Source organism: Macaca fascicularis, chromosome 4, assembly GCF_037993035.2.
Source record: "Macaca fascicularis isolate 582-1 chromosome 4, T2T-MFA8v1.1".
Classification (NCBI taxonomy): domain Eukaryota; kingdom Metazoa; phylum Chordata; class Mammalia; order Primates; family Cercopithecidae; genus Macaca; species Macaca fascicularis.
In genome coordinates, this window is record NC_088378.1 from 46,599,301 (window position 1) to 46,617,186 (window position 17,886).

Sequence of the window (17,886 nt, forward strand, 5' to 3'; positions counted from 1 at the left end):
CTGTGTCTGTGTGACAAATGAAAACAGAAGCTGTTTAAAGATTTGGACACAGGCTACTCAGGAGCTCAGAGGTCACCTAGACTAATATGGTCAAAAATCAGTGGTACCTAGAGTATGTGGCTACTTCCCAAATATCTGCTATAACTCGTTTTTAACCAATTTTTCCCATCAAAACTCCAGAACTGATCAGGTACAGTGGCTCACGCATGTAATGCCAGTGCTTTGGGAGGCCAAGGCAGGAGGGTTTCTTGAGACCAAGAGTTCAAGACCCACCTGGGCAATTTGGTGATACCCTATCTTTACAAAAATAAAAATAGAAAAACTAGGTGCAGTGGTGTGCCTGTATTCCTAGCTACTCAGGAGACTGAGGCAAATCAATTGCTTGAGCCCAGAAGTTCAAGGTTACAGTGAGCTATTATCATGTTACTGTACTCCAGCCTGGGCAACAGAGTGAGGCCTTGTCTCGGCGGGGGGGGGGGGAAACAAAAACAAAAACAAAAACAAAAAACCTGCCAGAGTATGTTATGCTCGTGACCTGATTAAAACACCAGTCATTACTACCCACTGTAATGCATCTCACATCCCTGAAGTTATCTATATCTGCAGTCTTCTCTTTAATTGTATTTCTGGATATTTATTATCCAAGGGAAGAAAAAAAGTCAACTTAGAATATTTATCCAGTTTGTTGATGATAATTCTGCTGAAAGTGTCAGTGGTCTTTAGTTGCTGAAGAACTCTAAGAGATGAGGACCCAAGGTTGTCTGTTTCCCCCCTCTCTACCTAGATGCTTCAAAGGGACTTTTTAGAACACCAAGTACATTATAATATGCATTGCCTTGAATTTTACTGTATAGTAGTATCCAAGGAAACTGTTTCTAGAAATTCTTTAACTTTTGATAACCAGAAAGATATGAGAACATCCCTTTGGCTACTCATTTTACATTTGCCCAGAAAGCCATGGATCGTTGTTTAAAACAAGCGAAAGGAATGAGTTCTATGTGGGAGCCAAATTTCTAGCCTAAATATCTAAGTGTATCTTTTCCCCCCCTGAATCGTTAAATAGCTCTAATAAGACCAAGGTTGAACACAACCCCATACAATCTACGGTAAACATAATATCAATACTTAGAAATGGGTCTATTATTATTTTTCAAACATGCTACTTGAATGTGTTCTCTGGTAGATGAAAGGATTAGATATCAAAAGTTAAATTCACTACTTGAGATTTTTCAGAATGTTTCTCACTCCAAGTTTTGAAAACCTTCTTGGCTACTTATTCACCACCTTCCTTCACTATATTTGCTGAACCAGCCTTGGCCCATAAGAGTCTTTCTCTTAGGAGTATTAGACAAGTTGGCATTCGATACATTTTCTGTCCTAACAACCCCCGTAGGCCCACTTTCAGCACTTGTGTGTTACTTGCAACACCCTTTCTCCATTACAATTAAAATGTTATTTATTTTAAATGAGGAAATTGCAAATTTTACTGAGAATTAAAACATTTTCAATTCATAATTACAGTTTTTTTTTTTTTTAAAGGTAAGCATATACCTCTGGTTAGTGAAAGATGGAAGTGAAAGGAAGGCAGGGCTAAGGATGGGATGAAAGTTTACAGAACTGATTAGGAGTCTGCTCATCTAACAAGAGTGAAGGTTTTTTTCCTTATTGTACTAGCATAGAATGGATTCTTAAAGAATCAAGGCAGTTATCAAGCTGAAGAAACTAATTCTAAGGAATTTTGGCTTGGATTATCCAGAGTGATAGTTTTCCAGGCTAAAATGCACCAGAAGAGGTCTATCATGAACTCCCTTTTGTGATATATGAAGATTTCTTGAACTGGCACTAGCTTTTCAGGATGACGTAAAAGCTTTAATTCTGTGTTCAATCTTTTGGGCCATTTTAGCTTCTACCTTTCATGGACAATGTTAAACAAAGCTTCAAGTACCATGAAAAGTAAAACCTGATTGTCCTGGTTCTGGTCACATCTTAATGCTCTTTCCAGAAAGCTAGAAGAGCATATATTTCCTAGGTGATATGAAGATTAGCAAAGGGGAAAAAAATGATAGAAACCAAAGGGCAGGCGTGGTGGCTCATGCGTGTAATCCTAGCACTTTGGGAGGTTGAGGTGTGCGGATCACGAGCTTAGGAGTTTGAGACCAGCCTGGCAAATATGGTGAAGCCCGCCTCTACTAAAAGTACAAAAATTAACCGGGCATGGTGGCACGTGCCTGTAATCCCAGCTACTCAGGAGGTTGAGGCAGGAGAATTGCTTGAACCCAGGAGGCAGAGGTTGCAGTGAGCTGAGATCGCACCATTGCACTCCAGCTTGGGCGATAGAGCCAGACTCCATCTTGAAACGAAAGAAACAGAGATTGAAATGAGAAATCAGACAGATTTTCTTGGTTGTCAACGTAGAACTCCATTAAAGTTTGTGATTTTAGTCCTGCTTCTAACACCGAAATCTATAAGTAGATGGAGGAACCAAAACAAAACAAAAAACAAAAGCCTCAACCTCAGAATTTAAGAGGGAATAGCCATGTTTTCTCACATTAGCCTCCAGGTACATTTGACTCTCTGTCTTCGTTTTCTACTGCTCCTTCCTGAAGTGTTCAGAATTTCTTTCCATATTGCTTGTGTGTGCTGTTACAGATCCAGGTGCCTGCCACACTGCCCGCTACTAAACTCTAAAAGGGATATTTTGTCCTGGAGGAATTTTGGTATAATGTTTATTGCTAGACTAACTTAAATTCATGGGGAAAAAAAAGGGCTAGTTACTACAAATAGTAAAATAACCTGTTATGAGAATCCTATTCTTATTTAAAATAGAAATGTATCTCAAGATTATAGGATTGACCATATATATATTATAAATACAATACCTTAAAATTTAAAGTATATTCATTCCTAAGAATTCTAATTTGTTACTCTTATTATCTAATTTTGTTCCATAGCATCACAATTCATAGTGGAAGGTAGAACATTTAAATGACTTCTCCTCTCCAGTGTTTCCAAAAATTATTAAGTACCTGTATATTTACAGACCACAATGGTTACTTAAAAATAGACAATGTCATTTAGTGTTATATAATTATGATACAGGACAGCACTATATAATCTAAAAAACTGTTTTATTAAGTCAGTCTTATCTTAAACATTATCCTCTCTGACTGTGGTTAGCATCTGATTCTCAAAATAATTCACATTTTAGTACCCAACAAGGATAAGAAACTGAGTCTGTGACCTGATTCTTTTCTGATATCCTCAGAACACCAGACTCAACTTCTGACTTTTTTTTCTGGGATATATAGCATGCAGAAAAACTACTAGGTGTTACAAAAGAATAATAGAGTATTAAGGGAAGCAACATTCAGCAATTTTTCCTTCTACCCAGAACTAAAAATCATTTGCTAAATGTGAGGACCTCTAATAAATAATACCTGGATTAATGCCTAGGAACGAAAGACCTTCATTGAAGTTTATATTCCCCTCCAGCTCTAAAATGTGTCTCTGTTAAACAATTGTTTAAGAATACACAGTTACCTATATTTCTAGCTGTGTGACAGAAATACCTCCAAGAACAAATTCTGGAAATTCTGACCCCGTTAAAGGAAAATAGAGTAAGCTGAGACAATGCGGACTTCCTTCTCTAGAGCTGCAGCCTCCATCATCTGTAGCCTCTATTTACCTTACCTCAGGCTTCCTTCAGTCCACTCTACTGTGTAACTGCCACACTGTCTTCAAAACTTAAAATAATCTAGTAACCAATTCAAATTATTTACACACTTTTGCCTATTCAAAGTGCTGGTGGTACAAAGTATATTTGCTTATTGAAAGGATTTACTATATTGGCAACCTGACTAGGGAATGTAGTAAGTATGGAAAGGCTTTGAAAAGCAATGAGATTTAGTCATGTAGAGTGTGAGAATGAAATCCTAACCGAGTGATATCTATTCCTTAATTCCTGTGAAGGAGGATCAGCCTGCAAAGCCTGCTCTGAGGGATTCTGAGTATAGAAGAAAATCTTCCCTTACTCTGAGACTTGTAATGCCCTAGCATAGGCCAGGACAGTGTGCAGCCGGTGCCCTCTCCAACTCTTCCTCCCCAACCTGGAGCACAGAGACCTTCACGAGATGCTTGTTTGCATTCTAAATAATTGAAATTGATTTATATTTATTAGAACTTTTCTTTTGTTAAATTAGAACTTCCCAGCCAGTCACGATGGCTCATGCCTGTAATCCCAGTGCTTTGGGAGGCTGAGGCAGGAGAATCATTTGAGGCCAGGAGTTCTAGAACAGCTAGGGCAACATAGCGAAATCCTCATCTCCACAAAACATTATTTAGATGTGGTGGCACATGCCTGTTATCCTAGCTACGTAAGAAGTTGAGGCAGGAGGATTGCTTGAGCCCAGTAGTTCAAGGCTGCAGTGAGCTACAGTTGCACCACTGTACTCAAGCCTGGGCAACAGAGTAAGACCCTGTCTCTTTAAAAAAAAAAAAAAACTTCTCTACCCTATCTAACATTTCAAAGAAATAGATCATTAGGATTTATTTCCTTTACAAATTACTTAATTACCAATAAAGTATTAGTAATAAATTATATAGTAATAAAATCATATTTATGTAAATATGTATATAACCATATATTAATATCAAATGACAATAGTAATAACTGCAATGCACTATTACTTAGGTCGTTGTATGCCTTATTCATACCTCTCAGAGATAACGTATTTGAATTTCCCAAGATTTTTTTTTTTTTTTTTTTTTTTTTGAGACGGAGTTTCATGCTGTCACCCAGGGTGGAGTGCAATGGTGCTATTTTGGCTCACTGCAACTTCTGCCTTCTGAGTTCAAGCAATTCTCCTGCCATAGCCTCCTAAGTTGCTGGGATTACAAGTGCCAACCACCACATCTGGCTAATTTTTTGTGTTTTTAGTAGAGACAGGGTTTCGCTATGTTGGCCAGGCTGGTCTTGAACTCCTGACCTTGTGATCCACCTGCCTCGGCCTCCCAAAGTGTTGGGATTGTAGGTGTGAGCCACCACGCCTGGCCCCCAGGAATTTTTTTATGGGCTGGTCATCTACTTGAAATCAATGACCAAATGTAGTCAGTACTTTTATAGTGGCATTTTTCTGCAAGTCAAAATATGTAATGCTTCTTCAGTAATTTAAATAGGAATTTATAGAAAGCACCTATTAAGTATCAGGGCTTGTGCTCAGAGCTTGTTAATCACCAAACAACAAGCTAAACCCAGAGGAAAATCAGCCTAGTCATTTTACTGTGATCAGGACCCATCATGTAGAAATTAAGCTCCTTTTCTATAATAATATTTGCTAATAATATAATTTATTCTGAAAACTAAGGGCTACTTTGAATCTTTGTATTAAGATATAAAACATAACCTTAGACATATTTTGCAAATTTATGCACATCTAAAGAGAGTACTGTTAAGACTTTTCCCCACTTTTTCCATTGTGCAAGCTATAATGTAGTTTTCTTGATGAATACTCCATATTCAAAAGGAACGTATAAGTTTTAATGATCCCTTAAAAGGAGTGTCATAAGTTTTACATTTATGCCGTTCCATAATAGACTCTTTGTTCTATGAATACAAGGATGGTCTACCTTGTTCGCCGTTGAATCTCCAACTCCTAAAACACAGTGCCTCCTGCTTAGCAGTCCTTAATAAATTATCACTGAATTAATTACCCTTCCTGAAAACTTCCCTCACTTCCCTACTGAACTTAAGGTTCAGTTCAAGCCCCAGATCCCCTAAAAAGCCCTCCCTTATGTAGATATACTGCTTAATATTTTACTGGGACACAACTTCAGCAACTTATTTGCATGCTTTTCAGAAACTTTTCCATTAAATGTGTTTTCATTTCATTCCTATTACCTCTTAATTTGACTGCTCACTCCTATTTTAATCTCCCCATCTCCAAACACATTTAACACATTAGAGTATACATGTAAGCATTCAATTAACTCATGTAGACTACATGGTTGATTGATCTTGATTACCATTCATTCCATCAATAAACATTCATCAAGTTCCTGCATAATTCTTGAAATAGTCAGCACAGCATTGAATACACAAATATCCCTGTTCTCTTGGAGCTTATTATCTGCTAGTAAGAGACCATCAAGCAAAGGAATAAATGAATAAATGAGGAATACAAGAATGTCAGATACTGAAGAGTGCTGTGAAAAAAAGTACATATGTGAAAGGGAGTGACTAAAAGTTAAAATTAAAAAAAATAAATAACGGTTGCTGAGGGCCTCTCTGAGGAGTTAACAGTTGGTCTGAGACCAGAATGATAGGTAGGAAGGTGTTATGGAAAGATCTGGGAGAAGAGCATTCAGCATGGTATTGGGCTGGAATGAGCTGGACACATTGAGAATTAAAGGGATGTGTGTGTATTTGAGGGTCATGATTGTGAGAACTTCTGTTCAGAACATCTGGGATGTGAAATGCTGCCAAGTGAAGATACAGCCCAATGAAGATGTCCTATGAGCAATATATGTTGCAATCCTGGTGGGGGTTAGGGGAGAGAAAGGGCAGAACCAAATATAAAAATCACTATGTAGTGCTTATATTTTAGAAGTGTTAGTACCCCAAGTGGCAGTGTAACCATAGAAGAGATAGAAACCCAGGACCTAGTCAGGACATGTAAACCTTTTTTAGAGTAAAGCAGAAGAATCTACTAAAGAGACCAAGAAGGAATCCCCAGCAAACTAGGAAGAAAACTGGGAGAAAATGACCTCAAGAATGAAGGGCTGTTTGATTGGGTTGAGTGCTGCTGAGAGGTCTAGTAAAGTGGTCATGGGAAACTCAGCAATATTGGAGTCGCCATCATTCTTACAAGAGTGGTCATAGTGGGGTCACTGATGTGGATAGCAATCTGTTTGGACTGGGTGGAGATGAGAAGGTGTCAGAAAAAGTGGAGGCAGTGAAAGTTAACCATTTCAAGAAGTTTTATTGGGAAAAGGAATAAAGAGATTGAAGCTGGAAGAAAATTGGAGGTTAAGGGAAGAATTTTTTGTTTGTTCTTTAAAAAAGTGTTTTAACAGTATGCTTGTAAGTTAATGGCAATAACCAAGTATAGAGGAATAGAGAGAAAGATTGATGGCACCTCAAGGAGAGGGTTAAAATGCAGAAGCAAATGCCATGAAAAGTTAAAAGGGATTGACTTCTATGATACAAATGACAGATTTTGATAAGCACAAGAAGTGACTATAAATATGAAGACTCTCTCTCATTATGGAAATATTTCTGTATTAAAATCTTGAAAGGCTAAAGTAGGCCAGGTGGAGCCACATGATTTTGCTGATTTGGTGCCATGTTTCACCTGCAAAAATACCACTTTTCTATGGCCCAAGCTAATATACTATGAATATAACTGTAATATACATATGTAAAATAGCTCAGAATACACAAATTGAAACAGATGATGAGCTTATGTGTGTTTTCCATTTTCTATTTTGTTAAAATATGTATGGAAAGTTTTAACATAATTTTAGGACAAATATATGGGAAATACTAAATACTTCTAGAATTGAATGTTGCTTATTTCAGCTTGGCTTTTAGGTTAAGTCATAATGAATGCTGAACAGAACAGGCAAAGACAGAATCAGATCCCTGTGGTTATTTTAGTTTTATCAGAGCCTTTATGTTATCTTCTAAAGGATTAAAGTGTCTGCTACATACTGTAAGATTCATTTCTTTAAGATCTTTGTTTCTTAGTGACTTTGATGTAAAAAAATTAAAATTAAAATGAATCCATGTATTTTATAAGATTTATCTTTAAAGATGTGTCAGTTGGCTTAAATATTTATATTTTCTTTTGTCACAGGCTTATTTATATTCATCTTCCACTGTGCTATGAAGGAGAATGTTCAGAAACAGTGGCGGCGGCATCTCTGCTGTGGTAGATTTCGGTTAGCAGATAACTCAGGTAAAGGATTGTTGATTAAATTTTACATCTAAAAGTAGATGGGAAAGTTTGTCATTCAGTCTTCCATTGTCAAAGCAACCCAGTCCCAGTGGTAGCAAGCTGTTGAAGTGGAGCATGTGAAGATGCCTATTTGGAATCATAGAATATCAGGGCTGGAAGAGATCTGAGAACTTTAGGCCCAACCCTTCTATTCTGCAGAGGGGAAGCATGAGTTAAATGAGTTCCCCGAGGTTTGATGTCTAATTTAACAACCCATATACCCAGAGCTTCCACTATGCAAGACTCACCTTTCCACATTTTTAAGACCCCTGATTACATTATTAGGCAAATAGATTTTTTCTCAGTATTTAAAAAAAAAAAAGAAAAGAAAAAACTGAAAAAAACCTACTTTGTCTTTTTTCTTTATCTTTCTTTTTCTTTTTACTGTTAGTGGTTACTTCTCATCCTTGGTATATTGAAAGTGAGATTTTAAATAGTACATATACAAGATCAAAGTAAGAAATTATCAATTTCCTCTTATTGTTTACATGTCAGTCTCCTCTCTGAGCCATTGCCAGCATATCAGAAAATCAGATGCTCCAGATAAATAATGCAGTGATGATTTTTTCAGAGCAGTTCATATTCCCTGTAAAGCAGATTGATACAGTGGTGTCATTTTTCTTTCAGATTGGAGTAAGACAGCTACCAATATCATCAAGAAAAGTTCTGATAATCTAGGAAAATCTTTGTCTTCGAGCTCCATTGGTTCCAACTCAACCTATCTTACATCCAAATCTAAATCCAGCTCTACCACCTATTTCAAAAGGAATAGCCACACAGGTGAGTCTAAAGATGTCCTCAAGTTTAGTTCTCATCACATTTTTCATTGCAAAAACTGGCATATCATGAAGATTGATGAATCACAGTGCCTGAGAGGGTACCTCTTTTAGATTTATGAAAATAAAAATGTTTGAAGATGTCACCAAACACCTTTATGAATATTTTGTCCTTTTAAAAATTTTGTAACCCAAACTCTAGCTATATAACCATAATAATTCACTCTGTATATTATTGTAACTTCATCATTTAATTCAAAAACTTGATTATCTTTAAAAATTATGGTATTTTATTTTAAAAGTTATATATTTTTAAAATTAAAAATTGAATTACAGGTTATTTCAGCATGGTATGATAGTTATTGGAAAAGTTGTCATGGGAACAGGAAGAAACAATATCTAGGATGTACATTTTATTTAAGAGTTAATTCCTTAACCATTGCAAATGTTATTGATGACTGCCCTTTAAATTGCTGATTACATATGAAAAGAACATAATATTTGGACGGTGATACAGGGCTATAAGAATCACTGTCTTTCATAATATCCTGTTTTTTCACGATATTTGCAATTACTGCACATTCTGACACTGAACATGTATGTGAAAAATCCTGAAGACACCATGGAAATAAAGAAGAATTTAAGCCAGGTGCTGTGACACATGCCTGGAGTCCCAGCTGCTCTGGAGGCTAAGATGGGGGGATTGCTTGTGCCCTGGAGTTCAGGCTGCAGTGAGATATGATTGAGCCACTGCACCACAGCCTGGGCAACATAGCAAGACCCCATCTCAAAAAAATAGTAATATTTTGCAGCACTTGATAGTGAATGATGTGAAAATGTGTAACCTTTTCATATTTTCAAAGGGAAATAATAGAATTGCTGCTTTTAAATTAAACCCCTGGCAGACAGCTGTCAACATTTAAAACAGAGCACTTTCCTAATTAAAGATAATTCTAAAAGGATAATGGAAATAACTTTTTAATTTTTAATTTGTTTAGCTATTAAACATGAGCAGAGGTGAATGGCACAAAGAAGATTAATACTTGGCTTTTTGCAAATAGGGAGTAAGGTGTGTGATGCATCTGTAATTATTCATATTGCAAATACTTGAATTGCAGATGACCCTGGTGTACATTTGAATGCTTATACATGTCCCTGTTTGCACCATCTTCTACGTCTTGCCACTGGAGTGGCCACTGCCTGGGATTCATGATAGTACTATGGAAAAAGTGTTGAGTGTTTAGAGAGTTCGTTAATTCCAAAATTAATTAAAAATCCAAGAACTTGGAGCAACTTAGGACAGCAGTTCTTAAAGTTTCTTGGAGTCTAGGACATTTTGACATTTTGGGGGGAACTGAATGAAGGCTATTCTCTTCCAGAAAAAAAAAAGTACATATTTTGAATCATCTTCACAATTTTGCATAAAATTAAAGAAGTTTGTGTACCTCTGCTTAAGAATACCTGTGTAAAGAAATTGATGGCAGGTGTATAGTCTAAGATAGATTATTCTACTTATTTGGTGGTTCCTTGGCACAAAATATCTTTTGCTTATAATGAATTTTTTTCACTTTATTTAACCATACTTAAAATTTGATACTGATTTTGCCTCCCCTTCTGAAATACAAATACTTAATGCCTTATCAGTTATGAATAAATAGGAATTAAACCAATCGAATTGCTTTCCTCTTAAACAGCTGAAAATAGCTGGCCTGAAGAAATGCCAGTCTTAAAAGAGGAAAGAAGATAACAAGGCAGTTAGTTTGGAACATGAGACATTTTGAAAATATTAAGGAAAGAAAGGGCTATAGGATTCGGGGAAAAACAGACTAGAAGATAAAAGAGGAAATGCAGAGATGGAGGTCCAAAGGCAGACTTTACTATTTTAAAATATTGTGTGTTCTTCTTTTTATTTCATCTGTTGTTTTTATTTTATTTTATTTTATTTTATTTTATTTATTTTTTGAGACAGGGTCTCACTCTGTTTACCAGGCTGGAGTGCAATGGCACACTCATGGTAGAGGCTTACTGCAGCCTCTGCCTCCTGGGTTCAAGCAATCCTCCTACCTCAGCCTCCCGAGTAGCTAGAACTACAGGTGTGCACCACCACACCTGTCTAATTTTTATATTTTTGTAGAGATGAGATTTCATCATCTTGCCCAGGCTAGTCTCAAACTCCTGGGCTCAAGGAATTTTCCTGCCTCAGCCTCCCAGAGTCCTGGGATTACAGATGTGAGCCACCACACTCAGCCTTTTTTTATTATTATTATTATACTTTAAGTTCTAGGGTACATGTGCACAATGTGCAGGTTTGTTACATATGTATACATGAGCCATGTTGGTGTGCTGCACCCATTATCTCATCATTTACATTAGAATGCATTAATGTTCTTGTTTCCCTTAACAAAAAACCCTTGGGGCTAAATGGGTTCTTGACAACTAGGATGAGAATATAGTTAGTTATATGGCATTACTTCAATAGTATACTAAATCCTGGTTTACAGTCAACTGACTTCACATAGGCTTTGGCCACCCAGCCAGTTCTCAGTGGGACAGTTAGCATCCTGGGGATCACTCAGGGTATGGAAAACATCACTGCATATCATCATGGATATCTAGTTGGTTCATTTCTTGGAATTGATCTAGATATTCATATGTTTATGGTGTAGATAATGTCTCCTATGAGCATTCCTTCAACAAAAGTGGATCATTCAGGTAAACTTTCATTACTTTTTTGAATGCATGAATTTTTTGCAAGGTAATAAGAGAATATTTGCATGGATTAAGCTAAGATTCTTGCTGCATCAGCAAAATGGCTTGTTCTTTTCAGCTAGCACAATGACATTCCTGCACTGAACTGGAATTTCTGAAATCTTGAATGATAGTATGTGCTGTGCTGGTTCTTCTCTGCATGGGGTATCTGCAAGCCGCTCCTTCTAGGAAATGTACCATGGTCTGTAGTGAGTGGATCACACATTATGTAAAATAATGACAAAAAGCAGTACTTGAGAAAAGATTTGTTGTAGAAGGCATGAAATGCTTTATTTTTCCACTGCTCATATGGATTTCTGGATATGTCATGGTACATTCATAGAAGTCATCATATAAGTGAAATTGTCAATTCCAAGCCTGCTTTGTGAGAATTGTTATCTGCTTGAAATTTCAGCATAGGTCAAATAATAGTTCATACCCCTAGCCCCTGGTTTTCAGATTTGCGACTATAATCAAAGTCTTTATTACCCATAATGTACTATCTAACCAGAAGACTGGGAATAGCATATATAAAAATACAGCCCTCATTCAGAATTTTGCTTTATTAAACTGTGAAGACCCACTAAATTGGATCACATTGTTGAAATGAGGCTGTTCAAAATCTCTAAAAGTACATGCCACTGGAAGTTACAAAGGAAGCAGAGTGACTATATCATTGTTATCTCTGAGGATATGTGGTTTTCTAAAAACACCGAACACTAATTATTCATTATTGATATATAAGTCAATAGAAAAATCCCCACCAGAAAACCAATGGCTAGTGAATATATGAACTGAAAGGAAGCTCAGAATCAATCAGCTTGCTGAGAGCCTAATGGGGAGGGGCCTTTTGTCATGACTTCTTGAGCCTTTTCCTCACCAATATTGGAAAATGCTTCAGTTGTTCCACCATGCTTCAGTTTGTCCGTTCTTTCCATGAACCATCTATTCTTTTCTCTGGCATCCTTTAGTGTAGGTTGAATATCCCATTTCCCTTTTTAGCCCTCATCGTATTTAGTGTCTGCTTCAACACAAGATAATAGTTAAGCAATTTGAATAGTTTCCAGAGACAACAGATATCATGATGATAATGGCTTTTACCAATTATTGATGGATTTTAAATGTTTTGTCACATACTGAGTCCAGCATACTCAAAATGTAAAAAGCCTTGGAGTGAAGATTCCAATTTCGGAGCCATGATTTCTAAAAGTTTTTCAGGATAGAGTTTTTGCCTCTTCCACAATGTATGAAGAAGGTACATAGGAAACTGAATACTTTATAAAAGTTCATATCTTCTTTATCAGTGTAAAATTTCTATAATTTGGTTAATTTGAGGGTAGAATTTTTCCCTAAAGTGTATTTGGAGAGGGAGGTACTTAAAAGATATTTGTAGGATACATGAAGACAACCATACGTGTTTATAGATAATAGAGTGTAAATGAGTTTCAGAGCATTCTGAGTCAATTTTAGAAAGCTTTTCTGTATAAGGAAATAACATTTAAATATATGATACTGAAAATTTTAGAAAAAATTATTTAGCAGTCTTTTACTACTATCAGTTGCTATAATAGTGCTGTTAGCAATAACATCGTTCTGAAACTATAAGATAATTAATACAAATAAATCATTTTCTATTAAAATATTTCTGGTAATAACTTTGATTGCTATAATTAAAAAATAATTCATAAGAAGTACCCTTTTTGCTATATTCCAATCATTTATCCAACTAAAAACCTTGGGAAAATACGTTCAAAGTAGCTTTTCATATTTATTTTCATTTGCTTTTATTCTCCAAAATCCTATAAATTTAATTTTGTAAAATTTTTTATTATGAAAAGTGTCAAACATATATAAAAAGTAGAGAGGATCCTATTATAAATCCCCTTGTACCCATCAATTTATAGCCAGTTATACACCCCTACCCATTTTTCCCTTCCTATATTTTTGAAAACATATCTTAGATATAATTTCTTCCACAAATATTTCAGCACATTCCAATTCCTTGGAATTTTGTACATCTTTCAAGCCATAGTGCATATATTTTTGAAGTGGTTTTCCAAATATTTTTTCATTGGCTCTGCTACATGCAAGAATATTTCTTACAGTAAGCCACAGTACAAATTACTAGAAGGCAAGTTGACACTCAGTGACTATCAGGAGTATTCTTAGAAGAAGAAAAACATGGAAGTTTAGTGTTGCCTATTACCTAATCTAAGAAAGAATTGGAGCTTTATTTTCTTTTGTTCTTCTTTAATGTGCCAAACGGAGTATACAGTATGGTGTAGGCATGCCACCAGCTCATTTTGAACCTAATTTCTTGTATCGTTTCTTGCAGACAATGCTTCCATGGACAAGTCCTTGTCAAAACTGGCCCATGCTGATGGAGATCAAACATCAATCATCCCTGTCCATCAGGTCATTGATAAGGTCAAGGGTTATTGCAATGCTCATTCAGACAACTTCTACAAAAACATTATCATGTCAGACACCTTCAGCCACAGCACAAAGTTTTAATGTCTTTAATGTAACAAAAAGAAATCAATCTGCAGAAATGTGAAGATTTCCAAGCAGTGAAAACTGCAACTAGCAATGTAAATGTGCTATTACCTAGGTAACTGCATATATATAAGGAATGTATTTTGTTAAGAAGGCTTTTGTGAAATTCATAATTTTTCTTTTTAATATATTTCTTCCATGGAAGAGTTGTCATCATCACTAAAACTTCAGTACTGAGAGCAACATGACTCAGTAGCCACAGAAGCTATGATTTTTAAAATGTATAATTGAATCAGAGTAATCATAATTCAGGGGAGACATTCAAATTAGAGACAAGGGAGAAGCAACGCTGAGGAAGACCCTAGATAGAGCTCATTTTAGTCCACCTAGTCATTATATCTGGCTGTACCCATTTTCTGCGTCTTCTTTCTCAACAATAAAAAATGTAACTATTTTGAATGCCCACAAATCCCATTCCAGTGTTACTTTCCGTGGATGCAGTACCATGTTCTCATTTTCAATGACATTTCAACCACAGGCAGAAAAGATTGTTTAGTGCTTGACCCAAAGGATTTTTTTATTATTTTAAATATTACTCCTTCAGAACCATAACATGCTTAAGAAAGTTTTCCCAAAATGTTGACCTAGTTAAATGAGGCTATATGAATTTCTAATATTTTACTTATTCTATTCAAGGCATAGGGCCAAAGCATTAAGTATAATTTAATCCCATACATTCGAGTTAAGTTTAGTGTTGATGTTCCATCAATGTGGACCTCCCAGGAGTTGTTTAAGAATGATCTTACACCTCTACTTTTGCCCCTCTACTGTATATTAAGCCCATAGGCTTGGGGGAGGAAGGAGAATTTCCATTAGGCAAGCTGTATGCAGTGGAATTTTCCTTTTAGGAGACACACAGTTGAGACTCTCTGGTTCTGTCCTTGCTTTGGAGACTTTAAGACATTTCCTAACACACAAATGAAAGCCTCGTATTTCCCCATTGAGAGTTTTGTTCCAAGGAATATGAAGTGAGACATATGGGTGAGTCATAATAATCAAAATAATTTATAAACAGCTGTGTCTGCAATAGCTAGTCTAAAAACTCCTTGTGTGTCAGTCCTCTGGTTATAGTATATAAGAGCCTAAGGAGGTCTGGCAAGATAGATGGTGTATTATTTATGGATCGGCTGCTGCATAGGAGCCTTGCATACTGTTATGCAGTTTACCTAACTCTCAGATTATTCTGAGTAATGCTTGCTTGCTAATGAATGTATAGGAGACCACACTGTAATTGTTCTTAGATGATGGAATCCATGTAGTTTCTTAGAAATCGGTCTCAGTGCATGCTGTACTTTTTCACATTTGCTCTGGGTTATCTGGGAAGTATCAGGTTCTGGGAGGCAACACCATTAAGTGATAAGAAAAGGAGACGTTCTGGTAAAGCCAGTCTGCTTAAACGCAAAGTTCAGAACCTGGAACCTAGAGGCCTTCCTCTCTGCCCCAAAAAAAAACAGGCAGTTTGCAGTCTGAGACATGGGAGAGCTTTCAGGCTACACAGCAACCCTAGGGACCTCTCACCTTTTGCTGAGCTTCAATCAGGAAGCTATTTGCCCGGCTCCAGCAGATGATGAGATAATGAGGTAGTGGATTTTTTATTACTGTTCCATTTTGCAACATCCTGCAACACCATCCTGGGAGACAAGAGCATTACCCAGCGTGGCTTTCACAAGGGAAGGTTATATTCAGTAGAAAAGAATAGTAAATCTAAGGTCACTGAGATTCACTACAGCAGAGCCAAATCCTTTTCAATAGGCGTATATTAACAGGCTGCTTATTTTGGCAGAGGTTACAACATATAGATGAAAATGAATCTTAGTCACTGAATATTCATATACATTTCCCTCAATACCTTAGACATTCATGGTAGATTTTAATTAGTTAGCTTTCTAACTAGTCAGATTTCTGCCCAAAGTTCTTAGTCAATAGTAATTAAGATATAGCTTCAAAAATGGCTTTGCTTTTGATTTCTACTCATATTCATATGGCTCCAGAAAAATATTTTTTTCATATTTGACAATGTCAGCTCCACTTTAGAAATTTTCAATAACCAGATGAGAAAAAATTAAGAAATTGCTCAACAGAAACATTTGTAAATGGATTTGAAAGATTGAGCCAAATTCTGTTGTCAGTTCTAAGCATGCAGTTCTCACCTCCATTTAGGCCCCCATCAGATGAGGGTCAGGAATTTAGCTGGGGAGCCTAAATTTAGTTCAGCCTACCTTTGCGAATAGCATCAATTCAGACTCTCTTTTCATTATGTTTTCTTTTCTTTTTCCCTGTTATTAAACTACATTGTGTTAGAGTTGTAGTCTAGGATCCTGAGATATTTTCCATTCTTGTCACCATTTACCGCATTGTAAAGATTTTTGTCTATTGTTGGCATAGATTCTTTTGTACATATTTATTTATTTGTGTTTATACATGTCAATTGGTTTCCTATCTTAGCTTGATATTGCCTAGCTTTGTTGTTTTAATTAACTTTCTATTAGAGAGACTGTATATATTTTTTCTAAATACTTTGTGAAATCATTTTTGGTAGCAATATCTTTGAATATGATGAATAAAAGTGACTGTGAGTGCAAATAGAATTAGCAGTGAGAAGCTACTCTAGCTAATTTGCCATTTTACTTAAATGGAAAGTGTTTTTCAAATAAATACTTATGTTGTTCACGTTCCAAGTTATTCAATTCCTTTATGAGTGAATGTTTTTACTTCTGACTCCTAAATAGGAAAAGATTATTTGACAGCTGGAAAATAATCTGCCACCAATTAAGCTAGTGACATAGGGCTACTTTGCCAAAACACTTGGAATGAGTATATTACACAGATCCAGTTCACTAAGGATTAATGCATTTTGAAGTTCTTAGAATTTCTTGGGATGACTGATGCAAAGCCAAGTTCTATAGCAGATTAAAAGTAATGCAGGTTTCCTTTGGGGAATATCTTCAGTATCCTCAAAAGGGACTGAGTCAGTAACCTGTGGAAGATAGAACCTGGGATATTTTTCTCACATTTATAGTTGCTATTTTCATTGTGAGAGGCTTGATACGTTTTAGTGAACTTCACTTACTTGATGAGAACAGAACCTCCCCACTTCCTTTTACTGTGGATATTTAGGATAACATTTTTTCTGCAGTGAGCCAAAGCCCAATTTTACTTACTGCCCTACTCAGCAAAGTGTGTGCCCAGTGCAAAGTTGTGAGGTGTTTTGACGGTCACTGCTAAACCAGGTCTTCCAAGCCAATGTTCACAACTCCTGGCCAAGCATGTTAAGAAAATAGACAAGCAGTTGCTTAAGGCTCATCTACAGTGATTTTCATGCAGGTTACTTCAGAAAGCTGGAGGGATAGAATTGGGGAACAAATGAAAAATACATATTTGATTTGCAGGCTGACCTGTGTTGGTAATATTTTTGAAATCTGGAGGAATTGGTCTTTATAAATTCAGTGTTTTGGAAGCACTTCTCTGTTTCCAGATGAATAACATTCCATTTCTCTCATATAAAAACATTAAATAAACTCTCTCCCTCTTCCACACCAAAATCCTTCTCCCCTTTCTTCCGTTCTCTCTCCCTTTTTCCTTCTGTCTTCATTTCAAGGAAGAATAGTTCTTTTTTTGCTTCCCTAGAGAGAAATGAGAATAAATGTGAAATTTTCAAGTGTTTGCATTTATATTCTATATAGCCTGTTCTGCCAAAAAAAAAAAAAAAAAAAAAAAGTAAGAAAAGAAAAAAGGATGCTTTGTTACCATAGGCAGCTCCAACCTAAATTGAGTAATCTGAATTATACAGTGGGGGGGGGGGGGGGAAGCAG

At 36.2% G+C, this 17,886-nt stretch overlaps 1 protein-coding gene across 15 annotated transcripts in view; it reads left to right on the forward strand.

Moving 5' to 3' along the window:
• ADGRG6 (adhesion G protein-coupled receptor G6) overlaps positions 1-16,752 on the forward strand; it is a 135,356-nt gene extending 118,604 nt beyond the window's left edge. For 8 of the 15 annotated variants that reach the window (XM_005551991.5, XM_005551995.5, XM_005551992.5 and 5 more), the window contains 3 exons: positions 7,854-7,955; positions 8,622-8,774; positions 13,854-16,752. In XM_005551991.5, coding sequence (XP_005552048.1) covers positions 7,854-7,955; positions 8,622-8,774; positions 13,854-14,032 — 434 coding nt within the window. In that variant the 3' untranslated portion in view covers positions 14,033-16,752. Of the gene's footprint in view, positions 1-7,853; positions 7,956-8,621; positions 8,775-9,888; positions 10,160-11,436; positions 11,483-13,853 lie in introns of those variants that run through there. The other 7 variants (XM_005551996.5, XM_074037150.1, XM_005551997.5 and 4 more) reach the window with 2 other exon arrangements.
• Positions 16,753-17,886: the final 1,134 nt, after the last annotated feature.